Source organism: Ambystoma mexicanum, chromosome 13, assembly GCF_040938575.1.
Source record: "Ambystoma mexicanum isolate Mex_15411 chromosome 13, UKY_AmexF1_1, whole genome shotgun sequence".
NCBI classification, from domain to species: Eukaryota; Metazoa; Chordata; class Amphibia; order Caudata; family Ambystomatidae; genus Ambystoma; species Ambystoma mexicanum.
Window position 1 is genome coordinate 701,329,414 of NC_090938.1, and position 18,682 is coordinate 701,348,095.

The following is an 18,682-nucleotide window of genomic DNA, read 5'->3' on the forward strand; positions in this document are numbered from 1 at the left end:
AACTCACTGCTCTCTAGATGGTGTAAATGCACAGTTTATAGAGAACGCTCTGCTCTCTAGATGGTGTGCATGTGCTTGTTGTGGGGAACTCTGCTCTCTGGATGGTGTAAATGCACAATTTATAGAGAACGCTCTGCTCTCTAGATGGTGTAAGAGCACAGTTGAGTGGAACTCTTTGCTCTCTAGATGGTGTGAGAGCACATTTTGTGGTGAACTCTCTGCCCTCCAGGTGCTGTAAGAGCAGTGGGTATGGTAAGCCATGCTGCTCTCCAAGTAGTGAAAGAGTGCTGGTTTTGGAAAATCTCTGCTCTCCAGGTGGCATAAGAGTGCTGATTGTGAGGAACTCTCAGCTTTCTAGATGGTGTCACAGCAATGGGCGTGGGAACTCTCTGCTCTCTAAATGGAATATGAGCACTGGTTGTGGCAAACTCTCTGCTCTATAGATGGTGAAAGAGCGCTGGTTGTGGGGAGCTCCCTTCTAGCTAGATGATGTACGTTGTGAGCAACTCTCAGCTCCCTAGATGGTCCTAGAGTCTTAATTGTTGGACAGTCTGCTCTTTAGATGGTTTACGAGCGCTGCTTGTGGGGAACTCTCTGCTCTCTAGTTGGTGTAAACACACAGGTTATGGGGAACTCTCTGTTCTCTAGATGGTGTGTGAGAACAGATTGTAGGGAATCATTTCCTCTTTAGGTGGTATGAGGTCAGTTTTTGTGGTATACTCTCTGCTCTCCATCTGGTGTAAGAGCACTGGTTGTGAGAAACCTGCTGCTCTCTGAATAGTGAAAGAGTGCTAGTTTTCGGAAACACTCTGTTCTCTAAATGGTATGGTTGTGGGGAACTCTCTGCTCTCCAGATGGTGCACGAGAACTGGTTATGTGGAACTCTCTTACTGTCTTGATATTGTAAGGGCGCTGGTTGTGGGGATCTCTCTGCTCGTCAGATGGTGTAAGAGCACTGGTTATGTGGAACTGTCTTACTGTCTTGATATTGTAAGAGCACTGGTTGTGGGGAGCTCTCTGCTCTCCAGATGGTGTAAGAGCACTGGTTATGTGGAACTCTCTTACTGTATTGATATTGTAAGAGCACTGGTTGTGGGGAACTCTCTGCTCGCAAGATGGTTTAAGAGCATGCACTGGTTATGTGGAACTTTCTTACTGTCTTGATATTGTAAGGGCACTGGTTGTGGGGAACTCTCTGCTCTTCAGATGGTGTAAGAGCACGCACTGGTTATGCGGAACTCTCTTACTGTCTTGATATTGTAAGAGCATTGGTTGTGGGGAACTCTCTGCTCTCCAGATGGTGTAAGAACACGCACTGGTTATGTGAATCTCTCTTACTATCTTGATATTGTAAGAGCATTGGTTGTGGGGAACTCTCTGCTCTCCAGATGGTGTAAGAACACGCACTGGTTATATGAATCTCTCTTACTGTCTTGATATTGTAAGAGCACTGGTTGTGGGAAACTCTCTGCTCTCCAGATGGTGTAAGAGCACGCACTGGTTATGTGGAACTCTCTTACTGTCTTGATATTGTAAGAGCATTGGTTGTGGGGAACTCTCTGCTCTCCAGATGGTGTAAGAACACGCACTGGTTATGTGAAACTCTATTACTGTCTTGATATTGTAAGAGCACTGGTTGTGGGGAACTCTCTGCTCTCCAGATGGTGTAAGAACACTGGTTGTAGGAAATTCACCGCTGCCCAGATGGTGTAGGAGCACTGGTTGTGTAGAACTCTATTAAAGGTGTGGATTGCAGTGTTCTCTCGGTGGTGTAGAAGAACTAATTGTGCAAACTCACTGCATTGCAGTGTAAGAACGCTGCTTGTGAGTAAGTCTGGGCTCTCCAAGTCCAAGAGTGCTGGGTGTCAGGCCACCTGCTTTTTACATGTAGTAGGAGAAGATCAGGTTGTAGGGATATTTCTTATCCTGAGATGGTGTGATCGGGCAGGTGGTCAGAACCTCTCTGCTTTCTAGATGATCAGGGGTCTGCTACATGTGGCTCTCCAGATGTTTTAGACTACAACTCCCATCGCCTAGCCACAATAGTCAGTGGCGAGAGAGCATGGTAGCCAAAGGTTGCAAACCCCTGCTCCAAATCTTATAATAGAGCAGGTTGTGGGGGACCCTCTGCTCTCTGCATGGTGTAACAGTGCACTCTGCTCTCTGGGTGTTGTAAGAGCACTGGTTGTGGTGAAATCTCTGTTCTCCAGATGGTGCAAGACTGTTGGTTGTGAGGAGCTCACTGCTCTCTAGATGGTGTAAGAGCACTGGCTGTTTTGAACTCTCTGCTCTGGTGATGGTGTTAGCTGTGAGGAGCCTCCTCCTCTCTTGAAGGTGCAAGAGTGTTTTTGTGGGGCGCTTTCTACCCTTTAGCTGTTTCAGGGTGATGCTTGTGGGGATGTTTCTGCTCTACATTGTGTATGAGAACGGGTATGGGGATCTCTCTGCATTCTTGGTGGTAGAGGACTGCTAGCTGCTCTCCGGATAGCTTGAGGATGCTGCTTGTGGCGTATTCTCTACTCTCTAAATACCGTAAGAGAGTAGGTTGTTGTGAACTCCGCTCTCTAGATAATGTAGGCATGCAGGTTGTGGGAAACCCTTTTCGCTATATTGTGCAAGAGTGCTATTTGTGGGGAAGTCTTTGTTGTCGATATGGTTTAACATATCAAGTGAAGGGATACAGATAAGGACCAACTTCAGTGGAACGTTGTACCCGAGCAATATTGTCCCATAACCGCTTGCATACAATGCAATCAAATGCTGAAGACCTGTCCAGCGAGGCCATGTAGATGTTACCACCCTGATTAACTTTTACATTAAGCAATCAATGTTTCAATAGAGTGGCGTTCAGGGACGTGCCCTTGCTGGGTACTCCTTGCTCTCTATATGGTGTACATGCACAGCTAGTCGGGAATGATATCTTCGAATGCTGCAAGACTGGATGGAGGGAATTCTATGCTCCAAGTACTCACTATGGGGAACTCACTGCTCTCTAGCTAGTGCAAGAGGGTGGGCTGTGGGGAATGTTCTGCTGTCTAGAGAGTGTAAGAGTGCTGGTTGCGAAGAACTCTCTGTTCTGTTGAATGTGCAAAAGTGTTGCTTGTGGGGCACTCTGCTCTGTAGATGGGTTTAAAAGAGTGCTTGTGGGAATTCTCTACCCTCTAGAGGGAGTAGGAGAGCGGGTTGTGGGAAACTTGCTGCTCTCTAAAGGTCTAAGAGTGCAGGCTGCAGAGAACTCTCTGCTCTCTAGATGGTTTTAAAAGAGTGCTTGTGGGAATTCTCTACCCTCTAGAGGGAGTAGGAGAGCGGATTGTGGGAAACTTGCTGCTCTCTAAAGGTCTAAGAGTGCGGGCTGCAGAGAACTCTCTGCTCTCTAGATGGTTTTAAAAGAGTGCTTGTGGGAATTCTCTACCCTCTAGAGGGAGTAGGAGAGGGGGTTGTGGGACACTTGCTGCTCGCTAAAGGTCTAAGAGTGCAGGTTGCGGAGAACTCTCTGGTCTCTAGATGGTTTTAAAAGAGTGCTTGTGGGAATTCTCTACCCTCTAGAGGGAGTAGGAGAGCGGGTTGTGGAAAACTTGCTGCTCTCTAAAGGTCTAAGAGTGCAGGTTGCACAGAACTCTCTGCTCTCCAGATGGTGTAACAGGACTAGCTGTGGTGACCTCTCTCTTGCCAGGTGATATAAGTGCACTGTTCGTGAGTTTGAGGAAGTCTCTCCTCACCAGATGGTATTAGAGCACTGGCTGTGGTAAACTCTCTGCTGTCAAGATAGTGTGAGAGCATTGGTTTCAAGGATCTCGCTACGCTTTAGATGGTGTAAGAGCGACGTATAGGAGGAACTCTGCTCTCTAGATGGTGTAAGAGCACTGGTTTCGGGGAACCCTCTGCACCCTAGTGTAAGACCTCTGGTTGTGAAGAGATCTCTTTGATGTCCTAAAGGTGTAAAAGTACCGGCTGGGTGTACACACTGCTCTCTGGCTATGTATGGCACTCTCTCATGACCCATACTCACGGCAGCGGCTCGGATGCTGCATGTCTGTCCAGGTTCCGTTGGGGAGGCATTTTCGTACTTTGGGGCCCACAATCTCCCGGTCTCCCCGGCACACATACTCAATCTCATAGTCGAAAGGAAGGGACTCCACTGTTCGGATCTGCTCCGGGGTGAGACCCCTATATCGGATCCCGCCCTCTCGAGGAGGATGGATAGTCTTACATCCTGTGGAGAGAACAACATGACTTTAGAAGTAGCTAGGAATGTATGAAGGTGACAAAAGGGATGAGAGGCAGAGATAGAATGTAAGTGAGACAAAAGGTTAGTGAGGTGAATAAGAGAAGGTGAGAAAGGAAATTGAGTGCCACAAAAGAGAGTAATTGAGTGCCACAAAAGAGAGTGTAAAAGAAAGTTAGTGAGACAAAAGCTTAGGAAGAGAAGGTGAGACACAATGTTAGAGAAAGAGTGTGAAAAGAAGAAGGTGAGGAACACAAAAGTTAGTGAAACAGTGAAAGAAAGAGCGAGAAAAAGGTTTAATGAGATAGGGTGAGTGAGAGAAGGTAAGTGAGATGAAAGTTTAGTGAGAGGGAGGATAAGGTTCATTGGAAGGATGAAAACACGTTTGAGATGTGGTGAGAATTTTGGTACTGCAACCTGTGGCTGTCCAGATGTTTGGCACTGTGACTCCCAAGATCCTTCACCATTGTTTATGCTGGCTGGGGCGGATGGGAGTTGTAGTCCAAAACATTTGGGAGCCAAAGGTTGCAGTGCAAGACCCCTGGATCAGCAGAAATATGGAGAGAAATAGGGAAAACAACTTTAGAGAGCGCAATAAGAGGGTGAGGGTTGGAAAAGGGAAGACGGGGAATGAAAGGGAAGTTAGGGAGGCCCAACTGGAGAGGGAAAATGTAGGGGAAGGAAATAAGGTCCACCAGAGGGAGAAGAGGCAATGAGTGGGGAAAAGAGGAGCGTGGTGTGAGGCGGTAAACTGGGCGAGAGAGGTAAGGAGGGAAATAGGGGGTGATGAAGAGAGCACGTGAAATAAGTAGGATATGAGAAGGCGATGTAATGCACATAATATTAGAGTAATGTAGTCTTTAAGCAATTCATCTGAAAACATGTTTTTTTAAATATATGTATTACTTTTTTATTACATGTTGAATAATTCAAGAAGCTCTGGTAACAGGTCAGGTTGGAGAAGAGGTATTTCGGAAATAGTTTCGTTTTTAAAAGCAGGATTGTAGTTTTAGGGTCCCGAAGAGGAGTACTTTTGTTGGATATCAACGCTTTCGCATAAATTCATCGCTCTGTTTTAGGGAGGGATAGGGGGGGAGATCGAGCGTACCTGGCATCTTTGATACCACTTGTGTTGAAGGCCAGCAGACAAGCACACAGCAGTGATGGAGGAGCTCAATTTCCATGAGGAGTAACGTAAAAATAATGTGTAAAGTGAACGCGTAAACATGAAATGCCTTTTTTTTATGTCACACCTCCTTATCATGTATTTGTATGGCGCAGAAGGGGCATGGATCATAATGTATTATTCTGCCTACCCCTTCCCCTCCTCCACACAAATGCAACAGAATTTACACCAGCCTGTTTTAGACACCAGCAAAATGCAGGTGGATTCCACACAAATCCATTGTAAACGCTGCATGTCATGCCTAAATGGCAGGCAGCGTTTACTCAATGACTGTGCACTGCGTAGTGCAAAAAGAAGGCGTGAAGGCGATTTCTCCTCCACTTTACACCACCCAAATGATGACAATTATGAGGAGGGGACCTGTTTGCACCCCAGTGCAAACGCAAAAGTTCCCCTCTGCGTCACGTACAGGGATTTCTAAAATGAGACCCAAATACACAGCAATTGACGGTATGTTTACAGAGGCGTACAGGGACACCCATGCAGCCCCCTTGGTACAGGAGAGGACCCCACCAGGGCAGGGCCCCCAGATTGGACCTCAGTGCACATGTATATCTGGGGCATGATCACTCAAGGAGGACGCCTTTCATTTGTGCCATTTTCCTTTGGATAATTGAGCTAAAACATGGCGCTGATGCGCAGTGCATTCTGGGAGCGCTCGGAGCCATGATGGATATTTACTTCATGCCGCAGTGAAAAGCTGCACTCATTTTGCTGAGAGCTAGATTCACGATGCTGAAGAAAACATGCTTTCCAAACCTGGTATGCAGTCAAGGACATTTCTGCTGGGAAAGCTAACTTTGTTTTGTCTTGTTATGAGCTATGGGACTGTTTTCCGTGGTGCTTGTTTTTAGAGGAGGGAGGCACTTTGCTCCTTGAGGGTACTGTCGGTTGACCCAGCTGGCAACCAACGGCTGCTCATCAATGCGCAAGTGCGTTGCCAGAAGGCTCGAGAAATCGCCACCCCTTTTTGAAGGGTGCATGTATGCAGAACCCCTGAGCAGTCAGGTGAGACTTCAGCCGGAGGGGGGGCGCTTCTGTCCGGCATACCTGTGGGCTGTTGTGCTCTCGGCCTGGCTGTTATCGGGGTCTTCCAGCCGCTTCTGGCGAGATGAGGAATCCAGTTACGCTCACGGTGATGTATTTTCTTTTGAATTCTCTGTATCTTCTATGATTTATTTCTATGTTATCACTGGTTGCTTCTAAGCTTTGAATAAATAGCACTATAAGTGCTCATTATTTTCTAAGAGTGTGTGATTGCAAGTTATTGCGTCTTCCTGCGTTCAAAGTATTGGCTCTGTAATTGTACTGGTGATTTATGACTGTCCGTGCACTATGGGAGAGCAATACATTTTTGGCGTCACAAACAGGATATTTGTGATGAATTGTTCCAAATATTCAAGAATCTGTTTGAACGTAGATAGGCTTCGGTTACCTTGCAAGTGAAAGTAATTTGGCAGTGAGTGTTGAACTGTGTTAAGCTGTTTTTTTTTCTCCTTTGCCGGTGTGGGAGTGATTGCAGTGTGGAAAGAAAAAAGAATAGATATAAAGAGGTTTTGTTTTGTTTGCAGTAATGAGTAGTTTGTTCAGGAAAAAGAGTGTTACCGCTGGCGGTGAATGTTCTGATGTTATCATTCCAGGCTGGACTAAGAGTCCATATGATAAATTTGCCCAGGCGTGGGCATGCGGCGCGGGGCTAAGTGAAACATGGGATCAGGGATTGGGAGATGCTGATCCATCTGATATAATAGTGTGCTTGCAACAAGTTCCAGTGGAACATGGCAGAGAATGCGCTGCATTAGGTAGGCGAGGTTGGGTTCTTTTGCATGCTTATAGGAAAATACATCAAAAGAATTTGGAAATGAAAAATGAGGTTTTGCGATTAGAAAGAGAGCTGGCTGCAGAAAGGCAGACTGTGTTAATGCAGCAGATTCAAATGAAACTTTTTAAAGATAAGGCTGACACATATCAGGCTGTGGCCGAGAGGGCAGCAGTCAGAGTAGCTCGCTACAAATATAGGAAAAGACGGGGAGGGGTCAGCAAAAGAAAGGTGGCAGCTGTAATCGCTACCACCGTTGTGGGCTGCGACCCGGATAAGTGGGATGGTGATATTTTTGACTCCACCAGTCCAGAGAGTAGTTCCACGATGGAAATTAAGCAGAAAACAGTGGCGGCGGCTAAGCCAGTTAGAAGATGGCGAGCCGGACCCCTCCCACAGAATCCGGCAGGCAGAGTGGTGGATTTAACCACGCTGGAGGATTACACCCAGCAGGAGGTTGGGGAAATTATTACCCGTTTGAGGCAAAAATCAGGGGAACCTTTATTGATATGGATGGTGAGATTGCTAGATGGGGGTGCTGCAGGGTTGTTGGTAGATTCCACGGACTCACCGCATGTTCTACCCTTGTCAACTGACACCAATGGAAAGGAGGTCCTAAGGGCAGGGCCGCCCCCTGATGACAATGGTCAAGATGCACAGGTGTCTTTGTTGCACCTAGCAGCCCAAGCATGTAACCGTAAATACCCCATTACCACAGATTGGCCTAGTTAGGAAACAAAGTGGTATACTTTGAGAGAGGCAATTCAAAAGGTCAGAGAGCATGCTATGAAAGAGGCAATTCACGTAGATGCTAGATGCTCCAGGACACATGGGGGCCGTGCCGCTCTCAGTTTCAACCCGAAACATGGTGATTAGAACTGCGCCACGTGCATACAAAAGTGTCATTATGACTTTGCTCGTAGGTATGATGGGCAAACCCACTGATGAGGTAGTGAATGCCATTCGGCAACTGGCAGATTTAGGGGAGTGGGACAAGAGTGATGACAAGCCACGGGAGAGAGAGGGGCGTAGTGAGAGAAGAACCGAAGGCAGGAGGCAAGATAGTAGAGACTCCCGAGTGTCCCGAAAGGACATGTTTCTGGCTTTGTTAAAAGATGGTGTGCCGCGAGAAGAAATTGATGGCATTGAAACCAGAGTAATGTATGAATTATCCAAAAAAAGAGGACTTTCAGCCAAAGAGCGCTATAAACAGGTTAAGAAACAGGTAGTAACCAATCCACAGGGGGACACCTCACCTTCCACTCCTCCTGAGGAAGAACAAGAAGAAGGGTCTATGGGGACACCTTCCCCGTACCAGCCAACATACGCTGATTTGAGGAAGGTGGTGAGTGCAATGCTAGAGGCAGAGTCAAGTCACACTCATTCGAAATTTGACTAGGGCTACGGCCAAGCTCTGGCAGCGTCTGCTCGCATAAAAGTTGATAGGCGGCCCCATGTTGATGTTAAGATTTTTTGGGGGCCAGGAAATACGCAAGGGGTGCGAGCATTGATAGACACCGGGGCTGAGGCCTCTCTGATTCATGGCAATCCAGCACCATTTAAAGGCAAACAATTTACTATTACAGGTCTCGGGGGAAAGGAGACCCCCGCAGAACAAACGAAAGTGGAGATGAAAATAGGCAATTTGAATAGGCAGAAATACCAAGTGTTGATTGTCCCGATACCTGACTATATAATTGGCTTTGACATTCTGGAAGGGTTGACTTTGGGACTTGGAGGTAAAACGTACCAGTTTGGGGTGAGTGCATTGACCTGTACACCCATTACCGTAGGCAAATTGAAGATGCCCCCAGTGCAAGTGCCTGTGGCAACCAAGCGGGTAGCAATGAAGCAATACCGCATTCCTGGGGGGCACAATGAAATTTCAGACACCATCAAAGAGTATGTGGAGGCGGGTGTGTTACGCCCTATCACCACCGCATGGAACAATCCTCTCTGGCCTATTAAAAAGGGGGATGGGTCGTGGATTACCGTGAGTTCAATAAAGACACTCCTCCCTTAGTGCCCGCGGTCCCAGATGCCATTACCTTGATTGAGAATGTCCAAAAGTTTGAAGGGACTTGGTATGCAGTGATCAATTTAGCCAATGCATTTTTCTCTGTGCCAATTGCCGAAGAGTGTCAAGAGCAGTTCGCATTTTCTTGGAGCGGGCGTCAGTACACCTTTACAAGGATACCTATGGGGTACATACATAGCCCGACTATCTGTCACCGGCTGGTGGAAGAGCACTTAGATAAGATACTGTGTAAACCTGACATACAAATCTCTTACTACATTGATGATATTTTGATTCAGGGCAAGGATGAGCACAGTGTGCAAAGTCAGTTAAATGTCATAATGGAAGGGTTGAAGAAGGAAGGGTGGGAGATTAACCCGAATAAAATTCAAGGCCCAGCTGAAACAGTGATATTCCTGGGGATTCGGTGGCATAATGGGCATCGAGAAATGGTGCCAAAAGCCTGACAGAAAATACTTGAATTCACCACTCCAATGAACAAAAAGCAAGCTCAGCAGTTTATAGGGCTGTTTGGGTTTTGGAGACAGCACATTCCCCATTTAGGGCAGATATTGGCCCCCCTTTACAAAGTGACACGCAAGAAATATGAGTATCAGTGGGGGGAAGAGCAGCAGAAAGCCTTTGAGATGGCGAAAGACACCGTGCAGCAGGTGCTTGATTTATGGCCATTGAAGGAAGGCGAAGTGGAATTGAATGTGTCTGTACAAGACAATTATGCTAACTGGAGTGTGTGGCAGGAACAGGACATAAAACGTGTGCCATTGGGGTTTTGGAGTCGTAAGTTGCCCGATGCTGGTAACTCATACACTCCGTTTGAGAAGCAGTTGCTGGCATGTTATTGGGCCCTTGTTGTTACCGAGCAAATGACGGTGGGCCATGATGTATTGATGAGGCCAGAAATACCAATCATGCACTGGGTACTGATCTCTTCTAAAATGCATAGAATAGGACATGCTCAAGAAGCCAGCATAATTAAATGGAAATGGTACATTCAAGACAGAGCCAAATCAGGGAAAGGTGGAGTTGCGAAATTACATGAGCAAGTAGCCAACATACGGCCCTCAGATTACATACCACCGGAAGTGCCTGAAAAACGTGAGTCTCCCGTGAAATGGGGAGTACCTTACAGCGATTTGACCGTGGAGCAAACAGAGCATGCCTGGTTCACGGATGGCTCAGCCCGATATGTGGGAACTGAGCGATAATGGAAAGCAGTGTCGTACAATCCCAAAACAAAAAAGATGTTGACAACGTCAGGGAAAGGGAAGAGCAGTCAGTTTGCAGAGCTTTACGCAGTTTACCAAGCATTGAAACAAGAGGCCCCTGGTCGATGTCATGTGTACACGGATTCATGGTCAATGGCGAATGGATTGGCGGTGTGGTTGCCAACCTGGCAAAAGAATGGGTGGAAGATTCATTCAAAAGAGTTGTGGGGAAAAGAACTGTGGCGAGATATTGCAGAAATGTTATCACAAAGTGAAGTCACTGTGTATCATGTGGACGCGCATTGTGCCACAGACTCATTAGAACGTTGGTTTAATTATGTTGCAGACGAACATACCAAGATTTCATCTGTAGATGCGGAGGCTCAGGAAGACGATTTGGAGGGTTTGGCCAAGTGGGCTCACCAGAAATGTGGGCACCTTGGAGAAAAGGCTACTATCAGGTGGGCACAAGCTCGAGGAATCAGTATTCCTTTAGAGGTAGTGAAAACGATCTTTTTGCAATGTCCAGTGTGCCAACATCAACAGCATAGGCCTATCCCTCAGATTGTTCGGGGTACATTGCGAAGAGGAAAACTACCAGGTCAAATTTGGCAGATTGATTATATCGGTCCCCTTCCAATCAGTAAAGGTTGTCAGTATGCATGCACTATTGTGGATACATATTCAGGATATCTGATGATTTTGCCGTGCAAGTGTGCAACACAACTCAACACCATCAGGTTGTTAGATCAGATCATATTATATTACGGAGTGCCTTTGCAGATTCAAAGTGACAATGGGTCACATTTCAAAGGCAAACTAATACAGGAGTATTGTCAGGAAAGGAGCATTGAGTGGCTTTACCATGTGTCTTATTACCCTGCCGCTTCAGGGCTGATTGAACGAATGAATGGGTTGTTGAAAGAACAGCTGTGCAAATCTGGAGATGTCAATTTGGCAGGCTGGCGTGATCGTGTGTTTGATGCGGTGCAAGTATTAAACAATAGGCCTGTGAATGAGAATGAAACTCCTTTGATGCGGCTAATGACTCCTACTTTACAGATTCAACCCAATTCAGTCAGAGAAACCCTATTGTACTGGGAAATTACCCCGGGTCCTTTAGCTCCCTATCGGGCGACTCCAGAGTCAGCAGGGGTAGACTTGCATTCCCATGAAGAAATCAGATTAGACCCAAGAGGGATTGTTGTAATTGAAACAGGGATTGGAGTACAAATTCCCCCAGAGCATATGGGATGGATTGCCCCTAGATCTGGCCTACCATTGAAGGGAGTTCAAGTGTTGGGAGGGGTAATTGATGCTGATTACCAAGGCGAGATCAAAGTCATCCTGATGAATAGTGGGGACCAATTGTTACCGATCCACAAGGGTGATCGGGAGGCCCAATTGATTATCATTCCCATTAAGTTGTCCATGATTAAGAAGGGGGAGCCTCCTACAGTGTTAACTACCCGTGGGGATCGTGGTTTTGGCTCTTCAGACAGTATGGTACCGGGTGCGAAGGTGTGGGTGGAAAGGCCAAGTGGCCCACCAGTGCCCGCAGATGTCATTGCATCAGGCAAAGACCAAGTAGTTTTAGTAATGGAGCCCGGTAGAAAGAAATGGCAATATGTGCCCGCAGACAAATGTTACCTGAGAGAGTGATGTACCACACTGATATCTCTTTTCTGGGTTTGCCTTGTAGATCCTGCGTCTGGCTGTTGTAATTGTGGTACTAAATGGACTCCATTTGGGAGAGTTAAACGGCATGCTGTTACCAATGAAAAATGTCACATCTGTGCCAGTAATCAAGGGGATACTGATAATGATGAGTAATGCTGTCCAAAAGCAGCCTTATGCCGATGCCGAAAAGCCAGCCAGACCGAAGACATGGATTTGTGAAATGCGGCAAACACGTCAGGAGCAAGTGAAAACAACCTTAATGCCAGTCATGCGAGAGGCATCTTCAAGACGGCGAAAACATTCTCCCATGATTACACAAACGGAGAATATGTGGATATACCTGTCATGAGCGCTACTCCCGAGGAGCCAAGACTGGCCCAGCGTCCCCGGAAGCAGGCTCATCATCCACACCCCCGGTTCCAGCAGACCCCCACAGGGGCCCTTTGGACCATGTCCTGGCGCCTTAGGCGCCAGGCTCATAAGGAACCACAGTCCCGGCGCCATGGGCGCCGGGCTCATATTCTTAAAGTGTGCAGTAGTGATTGGGTGGACTTACCTGTGGCAGACCATGCTGCATACTCACCTAGAACAATCCAAGCTGGGTGAAGTCCCAGCCACTGGCTGGGAGGGACCAATCCTCTGTTACAAGAACTCTTTTCTTACCTGGGTGAGGCTGGAGGAAGAATACGCACCAAAGCACTTCTCCACTATTTAAACCACGCCCGATAGAATTCACGTGCTTCGCGTTATTCTGCAACAGCAGCAGGACGCTCACCGAGTCGGCTCCTGCATTCCAGGTCCAGACACACCCTCAGCTTCTCGAGCAGCAACCTGTGGATGAAGAAAAGGCACAGGAACATCTACTCACCAGAATTCAGCCACAAGAGTCCAGTCTCCGACAACCTGCAAATAAAGACATAAGGTTAAAAAACAGGCAACACGCTCGCAGCTGCGCTCGCTTACCTTATCCATCCGTGATCACACCGGAGTTCACCGCGGCCTTCGCTTCGGCAGCATCCCAGCACCTGGAAGACAAAAGACATTGTTAGTGGTGTCCGAGCCGAAGGGTTCGCAACTCAGTTATACTTACGCGCTTCTTCACGCGCAGCAGCGGCAGCATCGCCCTCAGCATTTCGGCATCTGAAAGAAAGGAAAAGACATTATTAGAGGTGCCCATTTTGAAGTGGCCACAATTCAGTAATACTTACGCGCTTCTTCACACGCAGCAGCAGCAGCATCGCCCTCAGCATTTCGGCACCTGAAAGGAAGGAAAAGACATTATCAGAGGCGCCCATTTGGAAACGGCCACAATTCAGTTATACTTACGTGCCACCGCACGTGCAACAGCGGCGGCATCGCCCACAGCATCTCGGCACCTGAAAGACAGAAAAGGACAATATAAAAGGGTGCTCCTTCAGAAGCGGCCTCAGATCTTCTATACTCACGAGCCTCTTCTTGCACAGCTGTGGTGGTGTTGCCAACAGCTCCTCGGCACTTGAAGGACTATTACAAGCCACAAAAATAATAATAATAATAATAATAAGGACAAAAGGACACTAAGCCTAAACACTGAAATCATCCAGTGACGTAACTGGATTCCACGCGCCCCTGCACCAGAAGCAGGATGGAGAGCTCGGCTTTACTAAACCAAAGGTGAGAGTTCTTGGAGACCAGTCGAGAACCAAGGAGTGGGAAAAGCAGAAGATTGGTGGGAGAACTTATCCAACCAGCTTGTAATTACCCCTTTTTCTTCCACCTGCAGAAAACTCACCTTACAAGCCAGACAGTCAATATTCGGAGGTCCTGCCCAGAGCGTCTTCCGAGTTCTACGCCTCATCATAGTCATAGAAGCAACTGTAGCAGTCCAGTTTGGGTCAGCGCCTCCGTGGGAATCAGGTGAGCATTACAGAACGCGAAGCCTACCCATAATCTCCTACCCAGGCGCTATGGAAACTTCCGACACAGACCAATTGGCCCAGTTGTTGGGGGAATTAAGAGCTGAAGTCCATGCTGCTCGCCAGGAAACGAACGCCCTTAAGAGGGAATTGATAATGTCAAAAGAACGAACTGACGATCTCGCCAGACAGTTATTACAGAGTCAAGCGGGGCAAACTCCTCTACCTAACTCAGGGGGGAATTATACCCCAGTTACTTCAACCAATCCCGTTCAAATCAACCTACCTGGAAATGTGCCATTGGCACCACCTGAACGCTTTTCTGGTGACCCTAAAAGATTTGCAGTGTTTATAAATCAATGCCGACTGCACTTTCTTTGTAGACCCACAGCCTTTCCAACTGACCAGACCAAGGCAGCCTTTGTACTTTCGTATCTTAGCGGTAGCGCCGCTGATTGGTTGATCCCTCTGGTTACACAGGATGACCCAATTCTTCGGAACTTCTCAGCCTCCCAGGCGAGTATGGAGAGACTTTTTGCAAGACATTCCCAAGGGCAGGCCCTGGACAACGAACTCCTCTCCCTGCGACAGGGCAACCAGGACCTCTTAGCCTACATTGCATCTTTTAATAGGTTAATCGTGGAAACTAGATGGCCCGAGGATAAAAGGATCACGCTATTTCACAGAGGTCTGCGTGGTGAACTTAAAGACGTCCTTGCCCAGGTCGTGAATCCTCCTCAGGACTGTTCGGAATATATTGATTTGGTGGTCCAATTGGATCATAGGCTCCAAAACAGAAAGGCGGACCGATCCAGGTTTGAAACCTGAGTATTCACGAAAACACAAAGCAACGCCAAAGGGGTCGACACCGTTGAACCTATGCAGATTGGGGCCGTAAAGGGTCCCTTAACCCAGAAAGAGCGTGACAGAAGACGACAAATGCAATTGTGCCTCTATTGTGGAAACTCTGGACATTTTCTTCGAGATTGCCCAGTAAAACCACCTAAGAAGACAGTAGGAGCTTCTGACAAGAACTCTGAAAAGCCTGAGCCGGGAAACGACCTCGCCCGACAAGTGTAGAGGTTCGCTTGCCGAGCTTAAAAACCAGTTCTTTGACCTCGCACTTCATAATGCCTATGGTCCTCGTAAACCCAAAGCAACCAGAACGTTTGCATGCTATTAAGGCATACATTGATAGTGGAGCAATAGGAAATTACGTGGACCGCGAATTGGCTTCCAGGATGAACCTACCTCTTTGTCCAAAGGCGGTTAAAGACGTCATTACCACGGTGGATGGGACCGAAATCGCCTCCGGACCGGTAACCCATACCACTGCTGAAGTGACGTTACTAGGCCAAGACGGGCATCGGGAGGTAATTGTGTTCGACGTGATCAAGGCTCCTCAATTCTAAGTAATCCTAGGAATCCCTTGGTTGGAGAAACACAACCCTCAGATTGATTGGCGAGCAAAGACGATAATGTTCCCTGAGTGTGCACCAACCTGCTATCCACGACCCAGCATTGGCCTAGCGTCAGCAACGATTAAAGGTCCACAATTACCTCAAGAGTATCGAGAGTTCCAAGATGTTTTTCAAAAGGAACAGGCTAACACCTTGCCACCTCACAGATCATACGATTGTCAGATAGATCTGCTACCCGGTGCAACTCCCCCTTGCAGTAGGATTTACGCCCTCACCGAGCCTGAGAACCTTCATCTGCGACAGTATTTAGACCAGTATCTGGCCAATGGCTTTATCCGTCCGTCAAAGTCTCCTGCATCCTCGGCTCTGTTCTTCGTACCAAAAAAAGAAGGTGACCTCAGAACCTGTATTGATTACCTTGCTCTGAATCAGATAACAGTAAAAAACAGATACCCCTTACCTCTGATCCCGGAACTCCTCGACCAGGTGAAAAACGCCTGTATTTATACCAAGCTTGATCTCCGAGGAGCTTATCATTTGGTACGGATCAAGGAAGGTGATGAATGGAAGACGGCATTTCGCACTAAGTATGGGCTATTTGAATACCAAGTGATGCCCTTCGGACTATGCAATGCGCCGGCCGCCTTCCAATATTTCATGAATGCCGTCCTCAGAGAGCTCATTGATGTCTGTGTTGTCGTCTACATAGACGACATTCTTGTGTACTCATCTTCGGAAGCTGATCATCGAAATCATGTTAGGGCGGTCCTTGAAAAACTTCGCCAACATAAACTCTTTGCCAAGCTCGAGAAATGTGCCTTTCATGTCACCGAGGTCGAATTTCTGGGATTTATTCTGACACCCAAAGGAGTCCACATGGACTCGAGAAAAGTTGACGCAATCCTCAAATGGCCATCTCCTACTTCCGTGAAAGGCGTTCAAAGCATGCTAGGCTTTGCCAATTTTTATGGCAGATTTATTCCAGAGTTTTCACGAGTGGTACAACCCATCACATCCCTCTTAAGAAAAAATAAGCGCTTTGAATGGTCTGCAGAAGCTGAACAAGCCTTCCAAGAGCTAAAGGCCAAGTTCACCTCGGCGCCAATACTGAAACACCCACGCCCGGATCTCCCTTACATCATTGAAACCGATGCCTCCAGCTTAGCAATGGGAGCAGTTCTATCACAAAGGGATCCAGAGACTAACCAACTGTGGCGTTTTGGTCTCGAAAGTTCTCGGCGCCTGAGATTAATTACACCATCACGGACAAAGAGCTTTTAGCTATTAAATCTGCCTTTAAGGCCTGGCGGCATTATCTCCTCGGGGCCAAACACACGGTTACGGTGATCACCGATCATCGAAATCTACAGTATCTGAAAACCGCCAAAGCTCAATCCTAAAGACAGCTTCGCTGGGCTCTATTCTTTGCTGAATTTGACTTCGTGATCACTTACCGCCCGGGCAACAAGAACGGCAAAGCGGATGCTCTTTCCCGAATTGGAATGGGAGATAACGTTGTCAATCCCGAACCCGTACCAATAATTCCTGAACAAAGGATCTTGGTCTGATTTCTTCGCAATCCATCGAGGATATTGAGGCAAAAACTAAACAACTTGTGACCCCATCAGACTTACAGATCTGATTACAAAGAGGAGAGAACTTCACCGTAAACAATGACTTGCCTTATTTCCAAGGACGATTATTCCTACCACACGCCGATTTACAAAAACAGGTAATCTCCTGTTATCATGATTCATTAATGGAGGGTCACCCTGGCATCGCCAAAACCACAGAAAAAGTGAAGAGACACTTCTGGTGGCCTTCATGGAGAAAAGACATAAAAGAATTTGTGATGTCCTGTGGTGTGTGCGCTCAAAACAAGGGTCAAAAGAAAAGGCCGGCTGGTCTTCTGCAACCATTAGACATTCCACCGTGTCCCTGGCATACCCTTTCCATGGACTTCATCACAGACTTACCCTCTTGTTCCGGGTACAACACTATTCTCGTTATTGTGGATTTGTTTTCTAAAATGGCCCACTTCATTCCGCTAAAAGGCTTACCTTCAGCTTCAGTACTAGCCAGAGAATTCCTTGAAAACATTGTCCGGTTACACGGCTTCCCGTCGGTACTAATCTCTGATAGAGGAAGCCAGTTTATTTCTCACCTTTGGCGTAGTTGTTGTCGGTCAGCTCAAATCGATGTAAGACTTTCAACCAGCCATCACCCCCAGACCGACGGGCAAACCGAGAGAACAAACCAGACTCTCGAACAATATTTACGATGCATGCTACAACCGTCTGAAAGCAACTGGAAGGACATCCTTTGGATAGCTGAATATGCATACAACAATTCAGTTCATTCGGGAACCAGGAAGAGTCCCTTCTACATCTTGTATGGAATTCATCCTCGAACCTCCAACCTCGACCCACCTCAAGATCTTGTAACACCCGCCGTGGATCAGTTGCACTCTGTTATTACCCAAGCTTTCAAGGAAGCGACTGCACATCTACAACAAGCTAAAGAAAGGTACAAAAAAGGAGCAGACCAACACTGAAGCGATGCCCCTCATACCAGGTTGGGGATCAAGTCTGGTTGTCCACCAAACATTTATCGCTAAAAGGACCTCGCACCTTCAACCCCAAATACCTGGGACCATATTCAATGACGGCCATAATTAATCCAGTGGCCGTTAAATTAGATTTGCCAACCCATATGAGAATACATCCTGTGTTTCACGTATCTCTTTTGAAACCCATGCAACCTGGAACCAGACTGACCAGACCTCCAGAACCCATACAGGTGAATGGAAAGCCCGAATTTGAAGTTAAAAACATTTTGGACTCCAAGATCATCAAATCAAAACTATTCTACCTAATCGACTGGAAAGGCTACGGACCCCAGGAAAGATCCTGGGAACCCTATGACTACGTCCATGCTCCTCGTCTAGTCAGGAAATTCCACCGAACCTTTCCCGATAAACTAAAACCCCCGGGGAGGACAAGTTTGGGAGGGGCCTTGAGGGGGGGTGCTGTCATGAGCGCTACTCCCGAGGAGCCAAGACTGGCCCAGCGTCCCCGGAAGCAGGCTCATCATCCACACCCCCGGTTCCAGCAGACCCCTACAGGGGCCCTTTGGACCATGTCCTGGCGCCTCTGGCGCCAGGCTCATAAGGAACCACAGTCCCGGCGCCATGGGCGCCGGGCTCATATTCTT

The 18,682-nt window shown here is 47.4% G+C and overlaps 1 protein-coding gene across 2 annotated transcripts in view; it reads right to left on the reverse strand.

Annotated features, from left to right (window-relative positions):
• Positions 1-18,682, reverse strand: part of GABBR1 (gamma-aminobutyric acid type B receptor subunit 1) — an 844,797-nt gene that overhangs the window by 536,449 nt on the left and 289,666 nt on the right. For both annotated transcript variants that reach the window (XM_069634794.1, XM_069634795.1), the window contains one exon: positions 4,010-4,213. In XM_069634794.1, coding sequence (XP_069490895.1) covers positions 4,010-4,213 — 204 coding nt within the window. The remainder of the gene's footprint in view (positions 1-4,009; positions 4,214-18,682) is intronic.